Source organism: Sceloporus undulatus, chromosome 7, assembly GCF_019175285.1.
Source record: "Sceloporus undulatus isolate JIND9_A2432 ecotype Alabama chromosome 7, SceUnd_v1.1, whole genome shotgun sequence".
Lineage (NCBI taxonomy): Eukaryota > Metazoa > Chordata > Lepidosauria > Squamata > Phrynosomatidae > Sceloporus > Sceloporus undulatus.
This window is the reverse complement of record NC_056528.1, coordinates 13,229,925-13,242,209: the sequence shown is the minus strand read 5'-3', so window position 1 is coordinate 13,242,209 and position 12,285 is coordinate 13,229,925. Positions and strand designations below refer to the sequence as shown.

The window sequence follows — 12,285 nt, the reverse complement described above, 5'->3', positions numbered from 1 at the left end:
CCTGACGCAAATACATTCCTATGCGGTGAGAGGTGAAGCTGGCAGAAAAAACCACTGGCCAAACTACACACTCGGTAATGGCAGATCTTCTCCGATTCCACGCCTACCTATTGATATAGCTACCTATACTGGCATCTGTTTTAAGGGAATTCAAGCCTTATAGACCAATTTCCCCTGTTACATTCAGATTATAAATTATTTGCAGCTATCTATCGAGAGTAATGAAATCTTTTTTAGCAACTTGATAAACCTCAGACCAAAATTGCTTCTCCCCCAACAGAAGGATAAAAGCAATATTAGGACTATAATACATTTGATAGAAATTCTGAAAAAGGATAGACTTAAAAATTACCCTGCGTTTTTATATATGCGGAAAACTCGTTCGACAATTTTAATTGGGAATTGATGTTTGGGGTATTGGATAACCAACCCGTAGTACACTTTCAAACTGGATTGAAACTGATGTAAAAAACCAGAGACTAACCTACTTGTGAATGGAGAACAACTGGACCATGCCCAATTTGAAGGATAAGACCTCCGGTCAGCAGTTCCTGTGGTCCCCCCCAAACCAGTAGGTCTCGGTCTTTATCTGCCCCCCAACCACACACCGGGTCTGGCGGCGCCTCCTGAGATGCTCACACCTTTCTCCTCTTCTTCCCTCCCAGCACCTCTTGCTTCTCCTGCCCACCACTGGCGGCGGTTTTTGGGAGGAGGCTGCCTTCTCAGCTCCAGGCCCAGCCAAGGCGCTCCAGACATCCGAGGTGAGCGGAGGGACGGATGGACCGCTGGTGTGGGGTGGTGGGCGCTTCCCCGGGGCTCCCATAGCCTACCGTGTGCACCATTCTCTTGCAGCACTTGGGCCTCAGGAGCAGGTCATGGGCCTAGGCGCTTGTGGAGATCCTCCGTTCGCCAGCATCTCCGCACGAGAACCTCCACTCCAACGAGTTCCAATTTTCAACGGGTCTTCCCTCCCTCCTGCTCCCCAGGCCCGAGGTCTTTGAGGAGATTGCGCTGCTGGTTGCAGGAGGGGGATCGCGAGGGGCGTCTCCTCTGCACCCAGGGCAGGTGGGCTGTCTCTCCCCCGCGCCCCCTTCCATGGCTGCCTCTTCCCCAGTCCCCCCGTCGGCCGCATCCGCAGAATACCATCGTATTGAGTTTTCTATTTGATCCGGGTCTTCCCTCCCTCCGCCTCCCAGCCGAGGTCTTTTCTAGGAGTTGCCTGCTGGTGCAGGAGGGGGAGCGCGAGGGGGGCTCTCCTCTTAAACCAGGGCCAGGTGGTTGTCTCCCCACGCCCACTTCCATGGCTGCCTCTGTCCCAGTCCCCACGTCGGGCCGCAATCCGCAGAATACCGTGTATGAGTTCTCAGTTTGACCGGGTCTTCCCTCCTCCAGCTCCCAGGCGGAGGTCTTCGAGGAGGTAGCCCGCGGTCCCGGTAGGGCCGGGGGCTGCCATCGAAGGGGCTGGGTGCCCCCGAAGGGTCTGGACGAAAAAGTGACTGGGATGGCTGGCTGATGGAGTTCTCTTTTATTCCTTCTTCCCCTCTTCCTGCCAACCGTCTGTCTTGATGCTGTGGGGTGGCTATTTTGGCCTCTGGCCAAAACCAGGTGCTGGCAAAACCTACACAATGGAGGGGCCTGAAATGCTGACCCAGGGCGGTGGTCTGCTCCGTGGCTGTGGCGGCACTATTCCGTCACAGCCAGGAGATGGAACGGTTCGCAGGAGGCAGGTGAGCCCTCGCGCTTGGGGGAGAAAAGGAGGCCCCACTCTTCATGCACAAACCGTAACTGTTGAAAGAAGGTCTGGCTGGGCACAAGTCTCGTCATCTGTTGCTAAAACTGGGCCAGCACGAGGCTTCCGTTCAATGAAAATTCGGGAAAGAGGACACTACATAAATTGATTTGGGAACAAGCAAAGGCAGTGCAGAGGGGTTTCTACTAAAAAAAAAAAAAAAAAAAAAAAAAAATTACAGAGCTGCGCGGAAATGAAAACCGAAAAAAGAAAAGGAAATGCAAAGATGGAAGAAGAACGAGGCAAGCTGAAAAATGAAGTAGCAAAAAGATCCGACGATGGAGCCAAAATGGGAGAGATATAAAACTGCTGAGAAACCAATGTTAACCGTGCCCAGGACCGTCCTGCTTCTATCACTCCCTTCAATTTCCCACCAGCGGTAAAGAGAGCAGGTTCAGGGGCCCAGCGCTGCGTGGGAGATTCAGTGCCAGCACTCAGAAAACCCCGCCCATCTTGAACTGTCCATCGAGAAGCGGGGCAGGCATGAGCTGCTGGCGACCGAACTGGAGGACATAGAGGGAGGATCCCTAAGCGGAATGGGGCGCAGGCAGAGGGTTCTGGGCATCCTCATTCTCCTCTCAAGGGAGGTGGAGGGACTGGGATGGGGTCTCAGGACGTCCCCTCCTCAGTCCCAGAACTGATCCCTCTCCTCTGGGACCTAGTGGGATATCGGGGAGGGAGAGGGGGCCTCTTTGCTTTCCGTCCTCAGAGGAGGAGGGCTGGGGCGGGCCACTAAGGCAGGCCGGAGGAGCTTAGCTCTTCTGCCTGGCCCTGAGGAGTCCTCTCTTCCAGGCTGCCTCTGACCCTTTTTTCCGCGCAGCCCGTTGCCTTTCCCCTTCTCTCCACTTCGCTGGGGTACTCCCGCTTGGGCCTGAGTGCCCAGGGACCTCCAGCTGGGGGCCCCTAACCGCTCCGGGGTCTGCCTTCTCTCTTTGCACTGGATATTTGAAAATGGACAAGGCGACAGAGAGAGAAGGCCCCATTGTAAGGCCGTGGGGGAGAGCCTCCTCCATTTAGAAATGGAGCGAGGCACTCCACAACGCCTTGCAGGAATTCTCAAGGTGGACCTGGCGGAGGCGTGTGGCCGTGCGGTGGTCCTTCTCGACGGGGCCCTTGGTGGTGTTGGGGAGGAGTCCCTCTCTCTCGCCTGCAAAAATTTGCAGCCATATTAGCCGAGAGAATGAAATCTTTTTTAGGCAAAACTGGATACACCTAGCCCCCAACATGGCTTCTCCCAAACAGAAGGAGGTTATAAAAAAAAATATTAGGACTATAATACATTTTGACGAAATTCATGAAAAAACGGGATGACTAAATAAACATTAGCCTGGTTTTATAGATGGGAGAAAGCGTTCTGACAATGTTCAATTGGGAATTTATTTTGGGGTATTGGATAAAACACAAGTAGGGCACAATAACTCAAAACTGGCATTGCAACATGTGTACAAAACAAGAGGACAATATAATTGTGAATGGAGAAAAGACTGGACCATGCCCAATATTGAAAGGAGGAAGACTCCGGTTCAGGCGTTACTGTGGGGGCCCCCCAAAACCCAGGTGGTCTGCGGTCTTTATCTGCCCCCAACACACCCGGGGGCTGTGGGAGGGCCTCACTGAGTGCTCACCCCTTTCTCCTCTCTTCCTCCCAGCAAGGGCTGCTCTCTCCTGCCACCACTGGGGCCGGTTTGGGAGGAGGAGACCTTCCGCTCCAGGCCAGACAGGAGCTCCAGAGAATCCGGGTGAGCGGCGGCACGGATGGACAGCGGGTGGTGGGTGGGTGGGAGCTTCCGGGGCTCAAGAGCCTACAGTGGCCATCCTTCTCTGCAGACTTGGGCCTCAGAGGAGTGGGTCAGGGGCCAGGTGGAGATCCTCCAGTGCCAGGCATCTCAGCACGAGAACGCCACTCACAAGTTCCAATTTGAACGGGTCTTCCCTCCCTCCTGCTCCCAGGCCAAGGTCTTTGAGGAGATTGCGCTGCTGGTGCAGGTGGGGGCTGGGGACTGCCATCACAGGGGCTGGGGGCCAGGGCTGGACGGCTGGCCTGATGGAGGTCTCTTCCTCCGCCACAGTCTGCTGTGGATGGCTGTGGTGTTTCCATACTGACTTATGGCCAGACAGGGGGTGGAAAAACTTACACTATGGAGGGGCCTGAAAAAGTTGAGCCAGAGACGGTGGGCGTGATCCCGCGGACCGTGCGGCACCTATTCCGCAATGCCCAGGAGATGGAGGTTACGGGGTACTCCAGCTTGGGCCTGAGTGCCCAGGGACCTTCAGCTACGGGCCCCTAACCAGCGCCGGGGCCCGCCTTCTCTCCTTGCAGGTGGAGCTACTCCATGTGGATGAGAAGCTGGCCGAGAAGACGGCCCAGTGCGAGGCCGTGGGGAAGAGCCTGCTCCATTTAGAAATGGAGTGCCGGCACCTCCACAACTCTGTGCAGGAGCTCAAGGTGGGCCCAGCGGAGGGGGCAGGGTCAGTGGGGGGGTTCTCTGAAGGGGCCCTTTGGTGAGTGTGGGGGTATCCTTCTCTCTCGTCTGGGCCTGAGTGCCCCGGGACCTCCAGCTGGGGGCCCCTAACCAGCTTCGGGGTCTGCCTTCTCTCTTTGCAGCTGGATATTCTCCAATTGGATGAGAAGATAGAGGAGAAGAAGGCCCAATGCAAGGCCGTGGGGGAGAGCCTGCTCCATTTAGAAATGGAGCGTCGGCACCTTCACAACGCCTTGCAGAATCTCAAGGTGGACCTGGCGGAGGGGGTGGCAGTGGGGGGTCCTCTGAAGGGGCCCTTTGGTGAGTGTGGGGGGTCCCTCTCTCTCACCTGAACCCCTGTCCCTCGTTCTCTCCAAGGGTAACATACAGGTTCTCTGCCGCGTGCGGCCGCTGCTGCCTTGGGAGGAGGAGGAGAACCGGAAGGGAACGAGCCACTTCCGGTTCTTTCCAGAAGATCCAAAGAGACTTCTCCTTTCTAAGACAGAAGAGGTAGGAGTATGGTGGGGGTCCCAATGTCCTCTACCCCTTTTGTCAGAGGAATAGAGGGAGCAGTAGAAGAGTCTAGTGGCCCCTGGGCTGGAGTGGGATGGGAAGAGGCTCCATTCTCTGTCTCAAGGCTCTCCAGGTTGGTTGGCTTCAGCCCCAAGAGCCCAGACTCCCTGGGGGCCCTAAAGGACCCTAGAAAGTTCTGCCCTGGACGGACACAACATCGGCATATTTGCTTATGGCCAAACGGGCAGTGCAAGCCTACACCATGGAGGGGCTGACAAGATAGAGCCGAGATGGTGGGCATGATTCCGCGGGCCGTGCGGCACATATTCCAGACCGCCCGGGAGATTCTTCCGGCCATAGACTTGGGAGCCCCTAAGAGGACTGGGGGGCAGGCAGCGGGCCTGGGCATCTCATTCTTCCTCTCCTGACAGGTGGAGGGAACCGAGATGGGGGTCTCAGGAAGGCCCCTCCTCAGCTCCCAGACTTCTTCCTCTCTCTGTGGACCTAGTGGATCTAGGGGAGGGAGAGGGGGCCTCTTTGCTTCCGTTCCTCAGGGAGGGAGGCTGGGGAGGGCAGCAGGCAGGCCGGAGGGAGTCTTAGCCTTTTCTGCCTGGCCCTGAGGAGTCCTCTCCCTCAGGCAGCCTCTGACCTTTGTCTCAGAGCAGCCGCTGGCCTTTCCCTTCTCTCCCCTCGCTGGGGTACTCCAGCTTGGGCCTGAGTGCCCAGGGGGACCTCAGCTACGGGCCCCTAAACAGCGCCGGGGCCCGCCTTCTCTCCTTTGCAGGTGGAGCTACTCCATGTGGATGAGAAGCTGGCCGAGAAGACGGCCCAGTGCGAGGCCGTGGGGAAGAGCCTGCTCCATTTAGAAATGGAGCGCCGGCACCTCCACAACTCTGTGCAGGAGCTGAAGGTGGGCCCAGCGGAGGGGGGAGGGTCAGTGGGGGATCCTCTGAAGGGGCCCTTTGGTGAGTGTGGGGGATTCCTCTCTGGGAGATATTGTATAGGAAGAAGAATGATCATTGGTCATATAATAAAGGTGGAGATAGAGGGAAGCACAAATTGAAAGGATAAAGGTTTTGAATCTATGGACTGTAAAGATTAAGTAAATATTAAGAAGAAGAGTAAGTAAGAAATTAAAGGCATGTTAAGATAGGAATTGAAGTAGTCTTAGGAAGTTCCATGCTAGAGAAAAGAGTTATAGATGTCAAGAATTTATCTTATATTGGATGTATTGTAAGAAGTCAGTCTACCTGCGCACCATTGACAGAGCATGCTTGTCCTCCTGCTCCTCAGAAATATGGCCGTTCATCCCTGTTGCCCGTTGTAATTGCAGGCGCAGGAGAAGAGGATAGAAAGAGGCGGCGGAGGCGGAGGATTCGGAGTCAGAATGCGGTCGAATCTTCACCTGGGAAAGAAAGCGCACCCCAGGAGCAGGGTATCTACCCCCCTTTGCATGGCACTTCTTAGGATAAGATAGATAATAAAAGTATAGGAGTTAATAAAGAAAAAACATAACTTGACGACATATTATTTGATCATAAATCAGGACATAGATCAAAACACTGTAAATCACTAAACAAAAGAGTGTTGGAACAAGAGACAATTAAGCCGACCATGTTGAAATGGGCTTGGGAAATTGGCAAAACACGGGAGAAAGCTTGGTATGGCAGTAACAAATTCACCCAATGTCACAATTACAAGGAAAGCCTCTGCTTTAAAATGTTCTGCCGCCATTGGCACTTGTCCCCAAATAATCTCAATCTGATATACAAAAAAGGGAAGTGTCAAAAACCTGACGCAAATTACATTCCTATGCGGTGGAGGTGAAAGATGGCAGAAAAACACTGGCAAAATACACACTCGGTAATGGCAGATATTCTCCAGATCACGCTACCTATCTGATATAGCTACCTATACTGGCATCTGTTTTAAGGGAATTAAAGCATTATAGACCAATTTCACTGTTAAATTCAGATTATAAATTATTTGCAGCAATATTAGCAGAGAGAATGAAATCTTTTTTAGCAAACTGGATAAACCTAGACCAAAATGGCTTTCTCCCAAACAGAAGGATAAAAGAAAATATTAGGAATATAGAATATAAAGCACTGAGTTGTGCACTAAAATATTGGAATATCACTATGATAATATGATCTTAATTGGAGACTTCAGTGGCGCATGGGAATCCAAATTGGAAATCATGGAAAACGAAATGAAATCAAGGAAAAACAAGGGAAACCTCTTTCCTCAGATGGACCAGCTCTATCCCCATTTCTATGTGGAGCTGAGGGTCCAGCACCAGGCCCTCCGTCGGAGCCAGGAGAGGGACCTGACCCCCATCTACTCCCCTCCTTCCACCAATCAGATCATCCTGCCTTCTCCTAGGCCCCGATCTCCTCCACTCTTTCACACTGACACCAATCACATCATCCCCTGCATCCTTCTAGACCCCGATCTGCTCCACTCCTTCACCCTGACACCTACTCCACCATCCTGACTGCTCCTGCATCCCCATCTCACCCCCTGTGCCACCTAACCCATCATCCCCTTACTGCTCCTACATCCCAATTTCACCCCCTCTGCCACCTAACCCATCATCCCCTGCCTTCTCCTGCATCCTGATCCTGGCTCCAGGGACCCCCAGCGACCTATCCCAACATCCCCTGCCTTCTCCTAGACCCCGATGAAGGATGACAGCTAAAAAGAAGGCAGGGAAGGAGGGCAGAGCCCTAATGAGCATGTGCAAGGGTGCCAATTCGAATCGTTGGCCCCTCAAAGTATGCTCTGGTGTGGTAATACAATGTGCACTCACTCCCCTTTGCTTGAGTCCACATCATGTGATTTTAAAAACTCCAACAAAAGCAAAACCCAAATGTATCGGTTGGAATCAAACTGACTTCTCTTCTCCTTCACTTCGGGAGGACAACAGAAAGGCAACCAGGTGTGGAAAAACATGACATTTTAACCTCAATCCGCATTGCTAGAGAGGAGTGACTCTGGATCTGGTGTGGAAAAACATCACGCTTTGCAGTGCTAGAACAGGAGTGACTGTCGATCTAAGCTGCAACCCTCCCCATGTGTGATAAGGTCCAGGAACTGGCTGGGCTCCTCTCTCTCTGCCAAGACAAACTCCAGCAAAATAGCCACAAGCAAGCCAGAATGCAGGAGGAAATGGAGAAAGCCCTAAGGACCAAGGAAGCGGCGAGAGGACAGGCTGAATTAAATCCCCCTAGTTCCCTCCTGTTTGGGTTGGGCAACAAGTCCCATCATCCTCAGAAAGCAGAGGACTTGATGGTATCCCTTCTGTTGCTTTCTCTGTCTTACTTTTTGCAGGCAGAACCGGTGCTGGATTCGGTCCAGAATCATGCTGGGGCCCCAACTGAGCATCTGGAGCAAAGCCTGGAGTCCCAGAAGCATCTCCTTCCTCTGTTGCATGAAGCAAACAGATACATGGTAGGTGGGTGGACAAAACGGGAGGTCAGGGGGCATAAAGCTTGCAAGACCCAGGTTCAAATCCTGCCCCACTCAGCTGTGGAACTCTCTGCGTGATCTTGATGGCAGTCTTCCCCCTTTCTTTCTGCCTGTCCTGCCTCACAGGGTTGTTGTGGGCGAGCCTCTTGCATAAGGAGCTTATGAGAGGGAAGGTAGGATATAAACACTGAGCAAAGTGCACCACGTAGGATTAGTGTAGCAGGTTTTTGGCTGGCTGTTCCCTTCCTGGTGAGTCTTGGAAACCCAAAAGGAAGCCTTCTTAAGTCTGTCCTTAGTCCGCGTGACTCCTGTATGGCGCCTGGGGTGGCCATGTGCCAGGCTGAGGAACTTGGCCCTGTACGTAGTTGGGACCAGGAGTTGCTCTTGTGGTGACCAATCTCCCTTAAAGTTCTTTGGCCAAAATTCACGGTAGGGCAGGCCATCTGTCACCACGAACTTGGCGCACTTGTTTGGCCAAGTGGCATATGCCTCACCCCTCGCCAATGACCAGGCCAACTGTAATGTTGGGTCTGATCGTTGTTCTCTCTGGAACAGATCCTTCGTTATCGGCAGTGGCTGGTCCTCCACCGAGGGAAGACTAGATGGTTCTTCAGGCGGAGAGGAGGCATGGCCACGGGTAGAGTCTGGGCTGGCAGCATTTCCCATTGGGGTTCTGTGTCGTCATGTGACAGTGGACACTGTGTGCTGGCCACGACAGCCTGGCCGCAGCCAGATTTTCCCTCGAGTCCCATCTTCCTCCGACGGTTTTGTCGCCCGCAGTTCTTCCCAAAGAGTGGCCACCTCCGTCTCTGACTTTTGGAGGGCGCATTTTAGCTGGGTGACCTCCTCTTTCAACAGCTGGGATTTTGGAGGAGGAAGGAAAAAGAGAGGAAAGGGGTCAGACCTGTAAGGGGATCCCAAGGTCATCTATTCCAGCCCCTTTTCCAGTCAAGTATAAGGAAATCTTGCCCTGGAAATGAAAATCTATTCGATTACACACTCAAATGACAACCGCAGCAAATCCAACTAAGGCATAACACGAAATATAAACTATATACAGTGCTATATAAATAAAGCATAATAATAATAATAATAATAATAATAATAATAGTAATATATCGTTAACAACAAACAAGAGGAAGAAAAAACAAACCAATAAACCAAGAACCACATTTCTAAAAATGCCAACAGCAGTAAATGACTTCCTACCCTTTGCATTTAGTTACTTTTAGTGTCAAAAAGTAAGTAAAAGTAAAAGTAAGTTTCTCTGGATTTGTCGGCCTTGAATATGAAGATCAAAGAAACAAGTTGTTGCTCATTTATGTCATTAACGTCTATGCCCTATTATCTCCCCCCCAACCCTATAATTCCAAATTCTGATTTTAAAAACTCCAACAAAAGCAAAACCCAAATGTATCGGTTTGAGTTCAGCTGGGATGAACTCAGGTTTTTGGGGGGAGGCAGAAGCAAAAGGGAAGGTGAGCATAAAATCACCTAGAAATAAATGACCTCCCCGGACACACAGGGAGGGTGCCCCTTTGGCACGGAGGGCCTGGGCACCCCACGGAGACCTACCCCAACCTCTGGCTCTGGTCACCCAACGTCCGAAGCCGCCCCTCCTCCTGCTGCCGCATCAGTTTCTGCAGATCCTTGTCGTTCTTTAAGAGAAATCTGGGGCAGAAAGAGAGGGGGGATTAATGGTGGCTTTTTCATTAATCAGGATTTGGAGTCCCCTTCAAAAGCATGCAGGCCCTTGTCAGCGAGGAGACGGAGGAAAAGCCAAAGCCTCACCAGGTTGCTAGTCCCTGGTATAATATATAATATATATAATATGCATAATAGTATAATTGCAAATCCCATCTCTTCCTCTGCAAGCACTACAGTCACCCTGCGAGTGCAAAAGAAATCCCTTGCAACCAACAGACAGGTTAAACCTGGGGGGAGAAAGGTATGACCTCCCCCCCCAAATAATTGTGTCCCTTGACACTGACCAAGCTGGTTGGGGGCTGATGGGAGCTGCAGTCCAACAACCCTGCTATCCCTGTCTTGGAATTAAAGACTAGAAAGGGGAAGCACACACACGCACCTATGTGCCCACGCTTGGTACATTTACTACTTAAATAAATGTGTGGCTATTTAAACTCTTCCCAAATATTAATGAATGCATGGTTATTTAAATCCTAGGACTACTACAAATTATTAACAAAGGTATGGATATTTAAGTCCTGGAAGTATTGCCAAATGTTGATAAAGACAGGGCAATGTCAACCCTGCCACTCACAGAGCCTGACCCTGCCACTCACAGAGCCTGGCCATGCCAGCTGGGGGATGCTGGGCACTACAGTGCAAAAGCTGGAGCTTTCCCAATGACCCCACGGATGGCTGCAAAAAGGAGGCTCTTATCCGGGGGCAAAGAAGCTGTGACTGAAAAAGCAGGAGGCCAGTTCTTCCTCCGTGGCACAAAACCATGGCACAGGTCCCGGGTGACGCAGCAGCGTCCCAGATCCACCGGGCCCTGAGGCCCCAAACCAACCCAGACCCAGCCCTTCCTGGCTCACCTTCATCCGCATCTGGAGGGCCTTGTTCAGCTTGGCAAGGTTGGCACTGCCAGCCTCTCTCTCTACCTGCAGTTGACACTCTGAGTCCTCCAGGTTCTGCTTCAGATGTAAACTGTTCCAGCAGGAAAAGGAAGGAAGGAAAAAAAGAAGAAAAGGAAAGTAGATGCAACTGAAACATTCCTAAAATGAATGTGTAAGAATGGCAAGAAACGCCAGACTCCAGGCGTGGGGGAAGAGCTGGGTTCGAATCCCCTCCCATGCTCTAGCATGGTTTGGATCCCCTTCTTCAGGAATGAAAGCTTGGAGAGGAGGCAGACGGGTCCAACCTACCTTGCATGGCTGTTGTACAGATAAATAAGAAGGTGGATAGCCCTAGCTGGGTTGTGTAGTGGCTAGAGCACCGGAGTGAGCATTGAGAGACCTAGAACTGGGTTCCCGACCTAGGCATGCAAACTTTCCTAGGACCTTACCACACGGGGACTTTTTGAGCGTGCGTTCGCATTGGCCGATGCATATTCGCGTTATAACGCATCATTCATTCACACTTGCGCTCTCTGAATACGCTTTGCTGATTCGTATTCGCATCATATCACAACATTCATCCACACCTGGGCGGCCTTCTGCATCAAGGTCTTGCGCATCGGCCAATGCGTATTCACGCAAAGCGAGGCCAGTGCAAATTGGATGACCACACCAGACCAATACAATGTGTGTTCGCCAATGCGCATCGGCAGCTTTGCGCATGCACTGTGGGGCTCTGAACGGGGCGCAACATTTTTAACTTCCGGGGGTGAAGAATGAGGTCACTGTTCAGCACGGAATATCGCGAGAATTGCTGCCTTTAGCCACTTACGAAAGGGGTATGCTCCATCTGTGTGTGTGTGTGTATATATATATATGCACACACATAAATACATATATACATACATATATATATATATATATATATATATATATATATATATATATACACATAGTTGAATAGCCAAAAGTGTGATGCCTTTTCTATGTGTAAACACACATTTGTCTGTATGAGAGTTTTATATATATGTGTATATATATATATATATATATGTATGTACTGTGGAGCAGCCAAAAGTGTAATGGTGCATGTATATGCTTGCACACACATCTTTGTGTATGTGTGTGTGTGTGTGTGTGTGTGTATATATATATATATATACACACATACACACACACATACAGGCATATATATATATTATTTGCAGGAATTCCCTGTTACGAGGAAATTTCCCTGGATGGCAATTGCCAAGGATCCACTCAGTGAAATCATGCGGTTGGTACATTGCCAATCAGGAATACTGGATCACCCACCCATGGCAATGTACCTACCTTTCCCTTGGGATTGGGATGAGAGTATATATATATGTGTGTGTGTGTGTGTGTGTGTGTGTGTGTGTGTGTGTGTGTGTCTTTTTAGATTGTAAGCCTGAGGGCAGGGAACCGTCCAATTAAAAGATTGTATGTACAG

General features: G+C 51.1%; 1 protein-coding gene across 1 annotated transcript; it reads left to right on the top strand.

The window, feature by feature from the left end:
• The first annotated feature begins 1,625 nt into the window (after positions 1-1,625).
• On the top strand, positions 1,626-9,270 carry LOC121936446. The gene is made up of 10 exons (XM_042478696.1): positions 1,626-1,727; positions 3,439-3,528; positions 3,617-3,775; positions 4,110-4,235; positions 4,395-4,520; positions 4,630-4,761; positions 5,549-5,674; positions 6,098-6,199; positions 8,098-8,217; positions 8,791-9,270. The coding sequence occupies exons 1-10, from the start codon at positions 1,626-1,628 to the stop codon at positions 9,046-9,048; spliced, it is 1,341 nt and encodes a 446-aa protein (XP_042334630.1). The 3' UTR covers positions 9,049-9,270.
• The last annotated feature ends 3,015 nt before the right edge of the window (positions 9,271-12,285 follow it).

What these genes read in the sequence shown, in the direction of transcription:
- LOC121936446 (XM_042478696.1), top strand. Translation starts at nt 1,626, where the DNA reads ATGGAGGGGCCTGAAATGCTGACCCAGGGCGGTGGTCTGCTCCGTGGC. An exon ending in ACGCCTTGCAGAATCTCAAG is followed by an intron (nt 4,521 to 4,629) that starts GTGGACCTGGCG and finishes GTTCTCTCCAAG; the next exon opens with GGTAACATACAGGTTCTCTG. An exon ending in AAGCGCACCCCAGGAGCAGG is followed by an intron (nt 6,200 to 8,097) that starts GTATCTACCCCC and finishes TACTTTTTGCAG; the next exon opens with GCAGAACCGGTGCTGGATTC.